The sequence below is a fragment of the Vidua chalybeata genome, chromosome Z, assembly GCF_026979565.1.
Source record: "Vidua chalybeata isolate OUT-0048 chromosome Z, bVidCha1 merged haplotype, whole genome shotgun sequence".
Lineage (NCBI taxonomy): Eukaryota > Metazoa > Chordata > Aves > Passeriformes > Viduidae > Vidua > Vidua chalybeata.
The window spans coordinates 62974153-62991391 of NC_071570.1; the positions used below are offsets into that span (position 1 = coordinate 62974153).

The 17239-nt window shown below is 37.9% G+C and overlaps 1 protein-coding gene across 1 annotated transcript in view; it reads right to left on the reverse strand.

Moving 5' to 3' along the window:
- Positions 1-17239, reverse strand: part of MCTP1 (multiple C2 and transmembrane domain containing 1) — a 211872-nt gene that overhangs the window by 48160 nt on the left and 146473 nt on the right. The window contains exon 16 of the mRNA XM_053968728.1: positions 9405-9524. Within this exon, the coding sequence (XP_053824703.1) occupies positions 9405-9524 (120 nt within the window). The remainder of the gene's footprint in view (positions 1-9404; positions 9525-17239) is intronic.

Genomic DNA, 17239 nt, shown 5'->3' on the forward strand with positions numbered 1-17239 from the left:
ATAGCAGTACTAAATACAGTTGATTTATACAAGAACATGTAATCTTTTTGCTGTTGTCAGCTTTATATGCCCTCAATATTCAATTGCCAATGTAGTTAAGAGTAGGTCATTTGTAACATTACCATGGCACAAGTACTATAACATTTCTTTCATTTTCTTTCAATATTTGGTTCTCATTTCTTTTAGCTTTCTTTTGTATTTACACAATGCACTTTGAACTGAATATTAGGTGGTTTTTTTAAGTATGTCTCCATCTAAAGGCTTCAATATGTACTGTACACTTGAAATGTCAGATCTCTCAGAATGCTTCATTTTTACTTCAGCAGAATAAAAATAACTGCATTCTCTGCTTGGCTAAGTATCAGTGAAAGATTACTATGCAGGACTATTAAAAATAACACCTTCACAAAACATTGTGAACTTGAATTCTTAGGCAAAACCTTATGATAAGTTATCATATAAAGAACACAATGTCTCATTATAGGCTTTCATTGTTATTATTATTTATTTATTTTCAAATATATTGTTTGCAGATTCTAGTAGGACCAGATATGCTTCTGTTATAAAATAGCATTTATCCAAGTTATTTTAAGCTTATGGGTGTGCCCCATTACACTCAGATTTGAAGCTGACTAACTTTTTGGTACAAAAAATTTATGTTACATATTTTAAGTGAAAATATATGTAATACACATATTGCTGTAATTTCAGTTAGCTATTTTTTGCCCTGGTATTTATATATTTCTGTAAATACCATAAAACCCCAAAGTTCTTAAAGTCTTTAGCATGAAAATGTGCTAAAGTGATAGAAAGCGAAACAAACATGAATAAAAATCTCACATTACTATGGGAATTTTTTCTAGAAACTGAACTAATATTAGGTTATATAGCACTGATTATTTGTAATAGCCACTGCAATCTATCTGTGAATATTGTTGCCATTTAAACCTTCAGGCAAATGCAAATGCAAAAAAAAATTCATTTTAACAGTCTCATACAAAATATGCTTCCTCTGTGCTATGAACTTCAATTTTATTTTAGATGCTAGCAATATTGAAAGACTGTGGAAAAGTGGCAAAATTTAAATTAAAAAACCAGGTTTCTGACAGGGGAAAAAAAATCCAATTTTTAAAAGAATGCTGGAGATACTTAGAGCGGGGTTTTGGTTTTGGCCTTTTCTCTTCAGATGACCAAAACAAGTCAAAGCATTCAAATTCTGTAGTGTGTTTTTTGGTTTTGCAGCTGTTGCTGGGGTAAGAACAGGCATGTAAAGTTTTACCAAGGAGTTTATTACATACTCTGCTACTATATGCAAACCTCTGGCACAGGAATTATGACAGCAGCATGGACAGCCTCTTTTATTGGTAGCCCAGACAGCCAGTTGGAGCACCATATTTTTCTGTTACACTGCAGAAGAGCAAAATCTACCACCCAATGTAGATCTTTACATAGTGTACTGTGGGACTGTTGAATTGAATTGATGCACAATGCATTTATAATATTTATAGTACCAACATTTAGTTAAATAACCTTTATGTAAGATTTATGTTGATTTTTTCAAGTCTTATTTAATGGCAAATTATAGAGAGGATGTTTCATAAAGATAATTCTCAATTTAAATGCGGCAGGCCACCAAACATTATGATGCAATCTAGAGCAAATTTGTCCAGCTTCAGTGATTATGTGCAGTCATAAAAATTAGACTTGATCAACAAATCAAAATTTGTTAAAATCAAAATTTAAAAGCATGATTAAGCTGACATTTTCATGTTTCTGTTCTGATATATTAAAAGAAAACTCACCCTGTCTCAATGTGGAACACTACATTATATATTTATTTCTTGACTATATGGATCACATAGAAAAAAAACTAAACATTGTGTGGAGACAACAAGGATTCTTAGTGGACTACGTAATATGCAGGCAGATGTTGCCAGTAGTCCTTGTTCTTCAGCAGCACCCACCCTTCCCACACACACAGATAATGACTCATCTGCAAAAGCCCTTCTAACTTATTGATAATGAATGAAGGCAAAATTTATGATTAGTTAGGAGTTAGAAAATACAAGGTAAAATCAGTTCTGCATAACATTGAAAATAATTTTATAAACTGTTCTGTGGCTAACTCTGTGCACTCCAGCAGCCCTCATGCTGGGGGGTTTGTGGCTACTGCCATTGCTGTCATAACAGAGGCAAAACTTCTCAGGAAAGTACAGTCAGAAAGCAGGCAAGATGTACTTGCTCACCTGACAACATCCTTTTATATCGTGTGCAAGTGACATACTCCAGACAGTGTCTAGCTAGAATACAGGGGCAATGACATTTATTTTTTCTAATAATTCACAGCAAAACTTTAGTCTGCAGTTAGAAATCTCTGCAGATTCCCTGGCAGAACAGAACTTCTGGACTCGAAGCTCAAAACTCCAAACTACCAACTGGCAAGGGATCTGAAACACTTGGTGGTTGTCCTGTATTCATCTGCACATGAAAGCCTTTGAATGTAAGAACTGTAAAGACTCAATCTTTAAGACCATAAAGTGAAGAAACAGGAAAAAAATCAAGTTCCTGCTTTGTTTACTTACTTGGTAACTCAGTTTTCAGCTTCTAGGAAAACAGCTGGTTAAAGACAGGCACTTTCCTGTTAGACTTCATTTATGCATTGAATGTACTGCAAAGTGGCACTCTCAGCCCCAAACAGGAGCAGCAACAAATCCACCTGACAGTGCTCTGACAGACACTGTTGCCTGGCTCCTAGAACAAAGTGATAGGATTCTAATCAGAAAAGATCTCCTATGTGCAAGTGAGCTGGGCTTCTATGACCAACGCAAGATCATTGTGTTGACCACCTTTCCGTGAATGAAGAAAGAATTCACTGAGATGGATATATTCATAAGCATCATTCTTCCCATTTTCACTTTTTTTTTTTTAATTTGGCAATTTCCAGAACACACATGAAGATTTGAGTTGTATTGGAGAACTACAGAAAAGTACCCAGAGAAAACTGCTTAAAATCTTAAAATAAAAGGCTGTCTTTAATAAAATTATTTTTCTTCTCTTCTCAAAATTTCATCCTAAACATGGCTAGTTCTAACTTCTAATAGAAACATACACATATAAATCATCAAAGTCTGTGGTGTAGGAGAAAACCTACAGTGAAATTAGAAGATGCCTTGTTGTCACTTTATGTAATTCTTAAAAGATAGATTTTATATATATATACACACATACATACATACATATATATATATATATATATATACACTCTATTATGCAAATTCATACAAATTTGGGTATGGCACATTAACTCCCAGCTGTTTAGCATAATTTGCTGTGCATCTCATAAATTCAAGAGGAAATTGGCTACTTAGTATTTCCTTAAGTATTAATTATCAGTGCAAGACGTGAAGTGATCAAACCTCTTCTCCATATGAGTATATATGCCAGAAGAACATTCACAGGTACCTTCAGGAATGTGCATTATTCTTCTATTAAATGTTAAATTACTTGGAAAAAAATCCCTAAAAAATAATAGACCAAAAGGAGAGTAAGATTAGCATCCTCAGTTGACAGAATATCAGTCACAGAGGTTGGCAGGGCCATCCTATTCTCCCCAGTCAAGCAGACATCATCAAGCCCAACCTCCCTACTCAAACAAGGTCACTGCTGAGCATGTTGCCCAAGACCATGTCCTGAAAAGTCTTGAATATCTCCACAGATGAACACTTCACAATTTGTCATGGCAATCTGTCCCTGGTTGTCACCATAGTCATAATGAAAGTGCTTTCTTGTGGTCAGATGAATTTTCATGTATTTTGGTTTGTGGCCTTTGATACTGTCCAGTGATGAAGCACAACTAAGAAGAGGCTGTATCTCTCTCCCGCTCCCTTCAGCTATTTATACACATCATCAAGAACCCTCCTCCATGCAGAACAATACCAGCTTGCTCAGCCTCTCCTGTATGCCAGATGCTTTGATCCCTTCATCATCTTCCCTTTGCTAGAATGAAAAGTAACTCCCACTCCTCACCTTCCCAGCCTGTGCTGAATAAAAAGCCAGAATACATACACTACATAATGGACATGACAGCAATTTCACCATGTCTCTGTGATTGTGAATCAATGCAGCTGCAGACCTCTGAACTCCTACTGGTTCCTATATTGTGCACACTAATGTACCTAATGTGCATGCTAATATACTTCCCTCTGACATGCTGGGCTCTCAGAGAGGGTGTGAGAGACTTTTCCAGAGCCATTTCTTTATTTGTGTGCCTATACCTGGCCTGGGGGGGCGCATCTGTCTTGTTGGATTGGTTTTGAGGCCTTCCATTCACCCTGCACCCTTTTCTTGCCAACTCAGACCACCAGTTTCATGACAGGACAAGGGGCAGTAGCTTCAAACTGACAGAAGGCAGGTTTAGATTAGATATTAGGAAAAAGTTCTTCATTGTGAGGGTAGGGAGGAGCTGGAACAGGTTGCCCAGAGTAGCTCTGGGTGCCCTATCCCTGGCAGAGTCCAAGGCCAGGTTGGACAGGGCTTTGAGCAACCTGGTCTGGTGAAAGGTGTTGCTCCAAATCAAACTATTCTGTGATTCCTCACTTGAGGAATCACTTTTATGGGTCACCATCACCTCCCTCCTCAATTTATTTTTAGTTTAATGCTTTCCTCATTAGGTTGGACAGCTTCTGAGAAAGAAGATTTTGCCCTATATGGTGAAGTGAATCTCTTCCTAGTAGTCTTCAATCCTCAAAAAGTATCCCCCCGCTGTAAAAACCAAATCCCCACAGTCAATAAGAGCTGTGCAACTGGTTGTACAGATCTGTACAGTCCTCCATGGGCAGGATGGAGGAGAAAATGACCTGCGCTCCCTGTCTGCAACCTATTTGGTCATGACAGAACAAGAACTTACACTGTCACCAGAGGAGATCCAGTGTGCCTGTAACAGCAGTTAAGCATTATAGATCAACAGCTGAGAGACTGTCATAGTTTGTCCTAATTGTGGTACCCAGGCTTATGTGCACATGGTAAAAATAATGATTCATACCTATGCAAACTGTGTTTAATCTCCATATGACACACTCCAACCATATAATCAACTGTTTCATCCCAGGGAAAGGGACAAGAGCAGCTGAATAGTGGGAACATTTTAAATCACTTTGAGAGATTATCTGACCATTCCTTAAGTTAGGCAGCTCCAGCAGGCAGTCAGAATACACAGAACATAGCCTGAAGTAGAAATGCACAAGTAACAAAAAACCCCAGAACCAAAACCAACAAATTTTTTCCCCCATTAACTCCATGCAGTTATAAATGACTGTGACTTTTGCATAGAAATAGAAGAAGATCCCAGAGACCAGACAGGAGTGCTGCTGTTTTCTCCAGGTTACAAAGGTGAGGGGCTTTTTTTGGTGCATTTGAAATCATCAAATATTAAATAGCTTCTTAAAGATACTGAAAATAATCTTTTAAACTCACCATACTTTCTGTTAGTTTGCAGTCTGTCACCATGTCATGCTCTATTATGTGTAGGGGAAGCATTTCCATGCTTCTCCCCACCACACAAATCCAGCACAGATGACAAGGAGCAGCAGGGAGTGACAGAAACACAACAGTTAATACCTACCCCACAGAATATGTGAAAAAAATAATGGAAAAAAGGCAGGATAAGAAAAAAAAATCTCAGCCTAATAAGATTCACTCCATTCTAAACTTGTGTGTTTAGGTGATCATGGTTTAATATCATAACAGCTGTGCTAAAAATAAATTATTTTGTGAGGTCAGATACTCAGGAGTACAATTATAAGGAAGTGTAAGTATCTTTGGAGAAAGCAGCAGGTATTTCAGCAGCAGGTATTTTTGGGAAAAGTATTTCAGGCAAAAATGTTACTGCAAAATTCAGAAGAAGACCTTAAGAATGCCATCTTAGTAATTTTTTTCTCACTTAATACTGGCAGCTTTTTACACCTGCCACATGACTCAATGACAGAAATTCATTTGGTTTAGTTCTATTCAGAACTATCCATTAAGTCTATATCTATCTACAGTCACTTACACCAATGTTTAATACAAGAGAGCATATCATATTTAATTCATGAGAGCTCATCTTTCAGAAATACAACTAATCTTGATGAAAATGTACAAAAGATAGGGAATCCAATGCTTCTTTTGGAAATTTGCATCAGTGTTAGACTAAAACCACAATGATCACCAATCCCACAAGGAGTCCAACTGAATCCATGGAGATATAGTACACTGCTTCACCTCTGTTGGGCATTCCAATAGACTTATCTCCTACTAGGAAATACACTTGGGCCTCCTCCTTGCCCCAACCATATTGCACCTTGAATTCAAGAAAGGACTCACATATATAACTCATTAGGAGTCAGAATAAATGGCAAAATAACTGTACTTGCATTCAAACAAGAAGCACATATTCATGTTATAATAGTGGCACCCAGATGCTTGCTTGGCAGGTGAATTTTTCCAAGAGGAAGTAAGTTTCAAACTACTTCAAAAAAAACCTGATGAGCAAATGGTATCTTATCTAGAGAGACAGTCAAACAAGGATGAGTTAAGGCTGGTCTGTCTGCCATATCCAGTCAGAAACTCAGTGATCACTAATCATTGACCACCAGAAGTATGGTCCCTAGCACCTAGACTGATGAGACAATTGACAATTATTTTCTCAAAGAGATATCACAATGGAAATCAACTCCTCTGAGCTGCTTTGCATGGTCCCAAATTTAAGTACGTTCCATAGACATTAAACAAGTAAAAACCATATACAATTTTTAACTATGCTTGTCTAATGTTAATCAGGTAACAAATACATTTATTTTTGTGTCTTATCATTAGCCTTAGGATTTCAAAGTAACTTCCAAAGTTAGATGATATATCTAAGATAAGTAGTGAACGATTTCACACAGCCCCACAAGGAATCTCAGAAGACTTGGGGAGAGAAGCCAGATTACGTGAATGCTGAAACATTCTCTAGCAAATAGAAAACACCGCTTCATTAATTTAGATAAAATTTACACTCTGCATAGGAAAATGTAGATATTTAAATTACTCCTATTCTAATGATACTGCGCTAATGACCTGAGATAAGGACTCATGATATTACTGAAGACTCAAGAGTTAATTAGAAAGGCTTACAATAAATCTGCAAATGACTTCACTCAAGGCAGATACTCAACATGATGATAACCAAACTTATAAATCATTATAAAAACAAGGTTTTGGCACAGATACCAAATATTTGGGATCAACATAGTTGCTTGATATAGGCTGTATTTGCTTGGTATGAAGCACTCTCAGCTAGAGGAAAGTTTTAGGAGCAGCATTTGATATACTTAACTGAGTCCATCAGCAGCTTCATTAGTTAGTTAGAATAGTTACATGACCAGATAATCTTCCCAGGCAGGTGGTATTTCAGAGAGAAATTAAATGTATTTGTATGCTCACAAATGGAATTTCTCCTTCTACCAGGGATTTCAGGTAAAATCTATAGGCTGAGAAGCTTTAAGCATTTCACCCATCAGGAGATAATGGGCTGTGTTTTAAGTATTGTATCTTTTAAATCTTGATCTTAGGCTTTTTCCATAAATGTAATCACATTTGGGATTAGGGAACACCCTTATCATTCCCACCCTTATTTTAAGATTCCCATCTTATTTTAAAATGATCCTTGGAAGCATAACAGTCTTAGAGAGGTAGACAGGTAACAGCAGTGTTGAGATGAGAGCTGTAGGGGTTCTAATAACTGCAGTTGCTATACACTCCGGCTGGAAAGGATTTCCAAACCCCTGCCCAAAGCAGGGTCAGCCATGAGGTAAGATCAGGTTCCTCAGAGCTTTACTCAGTCAAGTCCTGGAAACTTCCTATAGCAGCTGCAGTTTCCTAAGCAACCTCTTCTACTGCTTAACAATTCTCATGGCAAAAAAGGTTTTTTGCTCTAAACCTCTTTTGTTTCAAATGAAGTTTGTTGCCTCTTCCACCACAGATCACTTGAGCAGTCTAGCTCCATCTTCTTGTTAACCTCCTTATAGAGTGCTCCAGTTACTAAAAGCCTTTTATTCACCAGGATCTTTCAAGTCCACTTCCCTCAGCTTCTCTTCAAGGGCTGGTTGATGAGAGCTTAAGCCCCTGATCATGTTGGTAGCCCTTCACTTAACTTGCAAGTCGATGAATGACTTTCTTGAACTGGCATGCCTCAAACTGGACACTATTCTAGATGCATTCTGGCAAGTGCTGAGGAGTGGAGATAACCACTTACCTCAATCCACTACCTGTGTTTCTGATTACCTCGCTGCCTTCTAAGACCCCCTAGGCCCAGTTCAGACAGCTGCTTTCAATCAATTTCCACTCTGTATCACTGCAACAAGTTATTTCTCCCCCAAAGCAGGATTTTTCCTTCTGAATTTCATGGGGCTCCTATCAGTTCATTTATCAAACCCACTTAGATCCCTTTGGGTGGCAGATCCAGATTGTCAAATGGTCCCACACATCTTATGTAACCCAAAAACTTGATGGGGGTGCACTATCATCTCCTGTACATTACTGGAAAAGATGTTAAACAGGACCTTGTACTGTGGTAGTCCACTTGTTACTGACCTCCATTAACCACTGCCCTCAGAGACCAATTATCTAATCTGTTTTAGCTTTTTCTCCTGCCCATTAAGTTATCCATTCAGGTCATAAAATAGTAGACAACATGCTGCTTTTGGGATACAAAAACTAGCACAAATATCATATTCATAAGACTCAGCAGTACAGCATACAAAATCCTTTAACTTCATAGATGCTACAAAATTTGTACAGCATAGAATACAACTTCAACTTTTAATATGTACTTCTGAAAATCTAAACCATTTTAATATTATTAATAAATGCCAGTTATTAGTAAAAGTTTCCTATATTATATCCCAACTACATGTTAATTAAACGATGGCATTAAATCAGGAGAAAAAAATAAGAAAAGGCTAATATTAAGCTCAATGAATATTAATGATGAATTGTGAAATACAGTAAAATGTGATACATTCTGAAACTGTTAACAAACAGTAACCTTTAAATTCAACATGTTAATAAAAAATGTGGATTAAGGACTTAGCCATATAAAATAATTTCAAATAATTTGCCTTTTTCTCAACAATAAGCCTCTCTGCTCCCACAGAAAACAGATTCTATAGATATTGCATGTTCTATTGTATTTTTACATGACATTTCAACAAAATCAGATGCACTTATTGGACAACCAGAATAAAATTAAATTGCAGGTGGGAAAATTGTCCATCGAACATTGTGATGGGAGACATTTTGAAAAAGATATAATATTTAAACACAGTTTAAAATTTTTCCCTAGTTAAAAAAAGAACATGTATGGCCTTGAAGTAGAGAAGACTTACTGTATCATGTTGCCTGTTTTCTTTTCCTGATATGATCAAGAAGTAGTTCCATGCCAGCAGTAGCAACAAAGCCAGTGGTATCATGTACAGCTCAAAGTTCCAGACCACAAAAAGAAAAAGCTAGAAGACAGAGCAGGAAAAAAGTGATTGAAATCAGCATTAAACTCTTGTGCAGAGTTAAGACCAATTAATGAAAACAATTCTAAAGAAATCCACCTCTCCTTATGGACCATTGTTCAACTACTTTGCTGACGCAAACTTACCTCCACAATCCTTCCTACGTTAATTCTTGGAAAAGAAGAATTGATGTACTGTCATCAAGAGGAATATTAATTGTTCTCTCATAAAATAATACTTTTGTGAATAATGCAAAAGAGAATAAAAGTAAGATTGCATTTTAAGAAAGGTTAGTTGATTTCATGAATCATCGAATGGCTTGGGTTGGAAGGGACATTAAATGCCACCTACATCCAACCCCCTCAACACAAGCAGGGACCTTTTCACTAGATCAGACTGCTCAGAGCCTCATCCAACCTGGCCTTGAACACTTCCAGGGATGGGGCATTCACAACTTCTCTGGACACCAGTACCACCTCCCTCAACAATAAGTAATTTCTTCTTCTAATTTATTCTTCTTTAAAATCTAATTTAAAGCTCTCCTCTTTCAGTTTAAAGCCATTACCCCTTGTTGTATCACTACTACCCTTGTCAAAAGTCCCTGTCCATTCTTCTTGTAGGTCATAGGGATGTGATAAATTTAAAGAAGACCTCAACATGTTATTGAATCTGGATTTAGCTTTGAAACAACCCTGTAGCAGTGTAAAGGTGGCACCAAGAGTTGATTAAAGACTAATCTGCTATTTAGAAAAAAAGAACATGGTCATTCTGTAGTAATATCATACAAACAAGCAGAAGTAGCAATCAGAAGTCTTTTGCATGGAAAACTAGCAAGAAATCACAGTAAAAGCTAAAATCATATGATTATTTTAATGAAAGTATAGTGAAATAGAACTGACCACAGATTCATCAAAAATTGGTTTAAAAAGAATTCTGAGAAGCCACCTAAGTCCACCACATTTAAAACTTTGATTTATTGCAGTGACAGCTCAAGTGCACTGTGACCAGGGGCTGCCAGAAGCCTGGTTGGACTACATCTCCTAGAGATGTGTGCCTAAATAACTGGGGCTGGTCTTCAGCATGGGATCAACTTGGTGATCCCATTGCCAAGAAACCCATGCCCACTGCCAGCTCCATATATCACTGTCTAGACATTGTTCCCTACCAATGCTGCTACAAAATTGATGGTTTACAGGAAAGAACTAAAAATAATTGCACTAAGGGCCAAACTAAAACCATTTTTACCTTCAATTTTCCCTATCATTGAACCCCCCCTTTTATTTAAGCCAGCTGTAGCCACAACTGGAGTTTGTTTTTTTTCAGCAAACAACAAAACAATGAAACACAAAAACAACAACAAAGAAAGTGAAAGCAAATCACACTACATACTACAGCTGGATAAACATCCAGAAATCTTGATAAGCCTTTTCCTCCTAATAGTAAAGCTTTTGAATATTTTTACTTTTAATACCTTCTAAAAGGATTGAAGGTGTTGTGCTACAGATCTTGCAAACCTAAAGCAATGCCAATACCTAGGTAAACCAAAACAGAGCTCATTTTCCCAAATTAGCCATCAAGATGTATATAAAGATCAGTAAGAATAAAATGCAGATTTTAATAGTCTTCCACTAGTTTTTTGTTTGGAGTTAGAACAAAAAGCTCTTATCAAATACAAGCACCCACACAGAAAGCAAAAAAAAGAAGTCTACATCTTGGGTAATCTTTCTCAAGATCAGGTAACTTACTTCACCCCCATACTTTCTACCCCTCTTTACTATGCATATGCAAGCCTATGAAACTGCAAGACAAACATGATAATTACTGAAAGAACTGAAAAAGCAGTGTGTGTGAGACAAAAACAAGGATATTGGCACTTAGAGAAGTTTTTCATTTGAAAGAGAAATGTTTTTTTAAGGTCATTTAGTTTAAAAGGAAATCTGTTAGACATGGTAATGCATAAGAAGCTGTGTTGGTTTCAGCTAAGGTAGAGTTAATTTCTGCCTAGTAGCTGTTTTGGATCCAGAACGAGAATGGTGCTGATAAAACATTGATGTTTTGGTTTTTTGCTAAGTTGTGTTTATCCAAAATGAAGGATCTTTTTTTTCAAATTGCCTCATGCTCTGCCAGTGGAAGGCATTCAAAATAAATTGGGAGGGAGCATAGCTGGCACAGATGACTCTAATGGACCAAAGGGATATTTTCACACCACAGAGCATCATGTCCAGGATATAAACCAGGTGGACTTATCTAGAAGGGTGAGTGATGATATTTCAGGAAGAGGGGTCTGGCAAGGGTCAGTAGGTGGTGAGAAACTGCATTGAATTTTTTTGTTTTTTTTTTTTTTCCTCTTACTATTATTGTTTTTATTTACCTTTATTATGGCATTTTACTTTACTTTCAATTATTAAACTGTTCTTATGTCAACATAGAAACGTTAGTTAAATTCTCCTCCTCATTCCACTAGGATATGGGGGAAGAGGAAGGGTTTGAGCAAGTGGCTGTGAGGCGTTACATCTCCAGCTAGGCTTAAAACCACAGTAGAAGCAAACAATATCTCATCACATTCAAGAACTTTTCTGTGACCTTGCTGTCTATAAGAGAGTGGTAAATTAGATGTAACCGACATACAACAAATTTTGTGCCTCAGAAGAAAAAGAAAATATCCTTACATGCTTTAACCACAGAAATACCCTAAGTCAATGGATGCACACTGAAGGATGCTCTGGAAGCCAGCAAAAAGCATGAAGTATCAGAAAAGTAAATATTAGAGATTACCTGTTGAGAAAAGGCAACACATACAGTCTTTCTTAGGGGCCCAGCTGAACTTTGCTTAAAAAGTGGTTAAGAAATGAAGTACTATTTAAACACTCCCTGGCCCCAGAGGAAAAAAGCCAACAATCTACACACAGTCTCAGGAGACATGGACCTGACTGGAGTCTGAGGGACTTGGTCATCATGTACTCTGTACTCCAGAATACTGATGAAATCCAATTCAAACACCTCCCACTTGATGTTTCTAAAGGCCAAATGACCTTCAAGGACATTAATTCCTTACAAAACAGCCATTAAAGCATATTAAGAGATTACCTTTTTTACAAATTGTATGGACATGCCATTCAAAAGTGTGGATATTACATCTGTCATCTCCTGAAGATGATTTTGCTGACCTGTCACCTTAATTTCCATTTAGTCTGGCTTAATTTTAACCAGTTCCTCCTTTCAGGCAACTGTCTCAGCCAGGCACTACACAAACATTGTAACACAAATGAAAAGTGTGCTGCGTGAGTCAAGCACAGTTATGGCCCTCTGACCTAAATGGCCTCATTATTCTTTCCAGACAAGAAATGCACTCATGAAATGTGTATGAGAGAAAACAAGCAGATTTCCAGTATCAGACAAAACTTTTAAGTAAACATAAGCAAATCTAAAATCTGGTGCAGAACAGCAAGAAAACTCCAGGACTCAGTTCTTATAGATAAACCAACATTCCATTAAGCAAGAATAGGCCAAAAAGTCCAAAACCCAAACTAAACCAGAAAAGCTAACAAATAAGTATAAAAGAACAATTCTGGAAGTTGCCCATGTCTGTTAAACATCGAGTAGGGTGTATCTGATATCTTCCAAGAAAATAATGGCAGTCAGTGTAAAAAAAGGATGCTCATCACTAATGAAACAAACTAACAATTTTAAGACATGAGTGTGAGTCTCAAAGGTTACAGTTTAATACAACTGCCACTTCCTATACAGAAGACTATAAGGAAGGGCTTTTTTCATCTCTCCCCTGAGATCAAAGTTTTCAGAGTCACAGGCATGAACTAGTCATTTTCAATTTGTACTCTTAGTGAGAGACACATGCATTAAATGATCATTCAGAGGGACACATAACACTATCCCTAGTGTCCAACACTTCAAAAATTAATTAAAGTTAGGATATTGAATATCCTATTCTTTTGCAAACTACAGTATATTTTAAAAAGAAACCTCATCCAAAATTATTAACACTTCCTACTGTTCAGAAAAAAAGCCTGTCCATTCAGACTAGCAGCTGTGGATCATTAGCTTTCCAGTGATGAGATGTGTTTGATGAGTATTTCTCTAATTAAGAGACGAGATTCTCTATTTGACTGTCTTCTCACAGAAGCGAAGAGAAAGATTTCTGCCTATGTGGAAAGGCCATATTCTACAGAACATTTATTTCAGATTTCTTTTTATCTACCTCCACCCAACTTCTTTTTATTTTTATCAAAATCCTGTTTGCACCCACTTCACCCAATTTCTCTACTCTTCTTCTTTTTTCCTTTTGCTTCTGTTTTGACTACTAGCAGGGAAGAGCATGTAAAAAAAAAGGATCATCCCCACAGGGGACACTGACCTCATCCTCAAGTACAGAAGAGCCCAGAGGACATGATGAAGGAGGGCTGCAAGAACTGCTGTTTGAAAGCTTTATGACAAAACTAGAAAATGTTAATTCCACAGAAATGCCTGAGTTCAGTGGACAAGATATTGGCACTGGTAGCACCCAGAGCCATGAGCTGTAATGTGTTGGGAGTAAAGCAAAACACAGTCATCCCCACTACCGTTATCTCACACAGGGCACAACATTCATGCTGCAGTCTCCTTCTCAAACTGTGGCTTTCCCTGATAATTTTCAAGGAACATCTTTACAGCTTCATTTACATATTATCTATATCCTTGCCTTATATTTATAACCAATCTCTTGATTACCCTGGAAACACAAAAGTTAGCTGCACAGCATTTTGGCTCAATTACAAACATACAATGTCTACAGCTCGAAATTCTGCACTCCAATTACAGGATCTTCCATTTACTATTTAAGCTTAAAATGACAATTTTATTACCTGAGGCTTTATCCCTTGATGTATTCTGAGAGGACTAGAAAGAATGAGACAGAACCCATATAACTGCTTGATACAGACTGTGTACCAAGGACTGCAGGTTTAAGGCTCCTGCATGGTGTTTTATACTGTGAAACACTGGCAAGTACTTTGTATTGTACTTTGGAGAAATACTAGCTTTTTCCATTATGAAAGTAGTCTGTTAGATCTAGCGATCACAGCTCCTCTGATCTTGTACAATACTTTTATTAAAAATTAGAAAGGAAGCATTTCTTTTAGCAGCAACAGATCTCAAATACACTAGCATTAATGTAAACACTTATAGGAATCCACTCCAAATGCAGTGCCTTCTTTCAGAAGAGTCTGGAAGAAATATGCCTTTTAAACCTACTTGAAAGCATACTCCAGCAGTTTTTCTTATCAGTTAGTTGGAATTTTAGTTCCAATTATCTGAGTGCTAGGAGGAAGTGCAGTATGAAAGATTTGCATCTGAAACACATTTCCTGTTACTCTGTTTTTCTGTACACATAAAAAAATTAACCTGAAAATAGTAAAAGCATGCAACATGTAAAAAAATACAGAAAAAACCCAATAAAATTCCCAGTTGCTTTATTTTGACAGATTTTCACTTCAACCTTGCAGTAGTGCTGGTTCTCTTTTTTAAATGCCTGAGGTCTTGGGAGTCTGAGAAATGCAGAATAATTAGTATTTTTGATTCTGTAAGAACTTTTCCTTTATCTCAGAAACAAACATGGAATTGTTTGAATTGTCTCTCTCTTTGCTGGAATTAGGAGAACTGAGTTCTTTGTATTTTAGATTTTTATTAGCATTCTTTCTATTTATTTAATGTAGGAAGAGGAAAAAAAGAGATACATTCATGACAAATAAAACAAGAATTAACAGAAAGAATGTAGTATTAATTAATGCCAGTCCAAATGAGGCTATTGATGTATTGAAAGACATATATTAGCACTTGATAGAGCACTTGGGTCCCATATCTAGAACATACCAGAAGAAAAATTAATTAAATAATAGCATTAGATGAGGAGAATAAGAAAAGGCTAATGTTAAGCTCAGTGAATATTAATGATAAATTTTGAAAGACATTAATTAAAATGTGATACATTCTGAAACTGTTAACTGTGGCAAGTACATTTCTCTCTCTCAGGATTTTCAATAGAGGAGCAGAAAAAGAAATTGCTTTCTTTCACTCTGTGCACCTCTATGAAAAATCCTGAGAGAGAGAAATGTATTTGCCACATATCACCCTTTTCTGTATTAAAAAAAAAAAAAAAAAAACAAAACAAAAAAAAAAAAAAACAAACCCAACCCAAAAAACACCCTGCATTTGCAATTCTTCTGCAGAGCCCTTGCAAAAGAGAGAGCAAACACATCTCAAGAGGTTCCCTTATCAATTTCCTAGTTATCAATCAGAAGCCAAATCAGATGCCGGTGTGGAATGTTCAAAGAGATCCTTTTCCTTTACCTGCCAAACAACTACTTCTATCAAATCTCTAAAACAAAGCTTACAATATAAAAACCCAAACAACAAAGAAAAGAATGCTCAAGTTTCAAAGTCCAAACAGCTGAGTCTCAGGAGAAGGTGTCCACTGACTAGATGTTGATCTTGACATCCTTAAAAAGCCTTCTCAGTCCTGAAAAAGAGAACTGAAGAAAGTCCAACAAAAATTTAAAAACCATAGAAAACCACCAAATGTGACATCATATATTTATCGAACGCCAGAACACTGAATGTCATCCCAGAGTCTACAACAGCTGATAAAACTCAAATGAGTAGAGGTGGAAATCATCTCTGGATCATGATTTTCCAAACTCCCCTGATTTTGATGCAAAGACACCTGGGCTGATCGTCAACCATGCAAACATACCTTTCCCGTGCAAAAAAACATCACCAAATCCAAAAGAACTGAGAAAATCTCTGGAATGCCATGTCCAAAGCTCTTAAATCAACCACTTTTTTGTTTTTTGTCTTTTCAACCATCTCTAATTAATCTTAAAAGTAATTTTAATTATTGTTTTTTCTTTTTAACTATCTCTATATAATTAATCTTAAAGCTAATTGTAAAGGTTTTTTTTTTTTTTTTTTCTTTTTTCTTGGAATCAGAATGCCCAGCAGCAGCAGGTTTTAGGACTCTGCGGTGCTGGGCGGGACGGTGGACGTGGTCCGGGTGGGCAGAACACTGATCCCAAACCCGGCCGTGGGGGGCAGGGGGGCCTTGGGCCGGGAGGCTGGACCAAGGAGCCCACACCCAGTGGCAGACGGGTGGGGGCCCAGGCCCTGGAGGCCGGGTCAAGGAACTCAAACCCGGCCAGCGCGGTGAGGGCCCAGGCCCTGGTGGGTGGCCCCTGCCCAGCCGGCAGAGCGGGGTCATCATCTTCACAGCATCTCTTCCAGGATTTCGTTCATCCCGCACCGTGCCCGGCCGTCGCTGCAGCCACAGCCCCTTGGGACGCGGTTGCTCCCGCCCTTCAAACGAGAACAGGACACCAGAGCTGCCTCAGGGCACGGCACTTCCCCAGAGAAGTGTTGATTCTCAGGACCTGCGGCACGGTTGGGCCGGCACGCAGCTCTCTGACCCCTGGCCGCAGCACCCCAACGCTCTCCGGGCACAAGACCAGCGGCAGCATTCCTGGAACTCATCCCCCCCGCCCCCCAAACATGAGCGGGAGGGGCGAGGGGCCCCGAGCCCCAGTGAGAATCCCACCGAGCCAGAGAATCCCCCACCCAAGCGAGAGCTGGACTGAGAAAAATGCTGTTCCCCAGAAACGCACGAAACTTTCACTTTCGCGGCGGCAGCAGACAGCTGCCAGCCACAGCCAGCATCAGGGAACAGGCTGGGA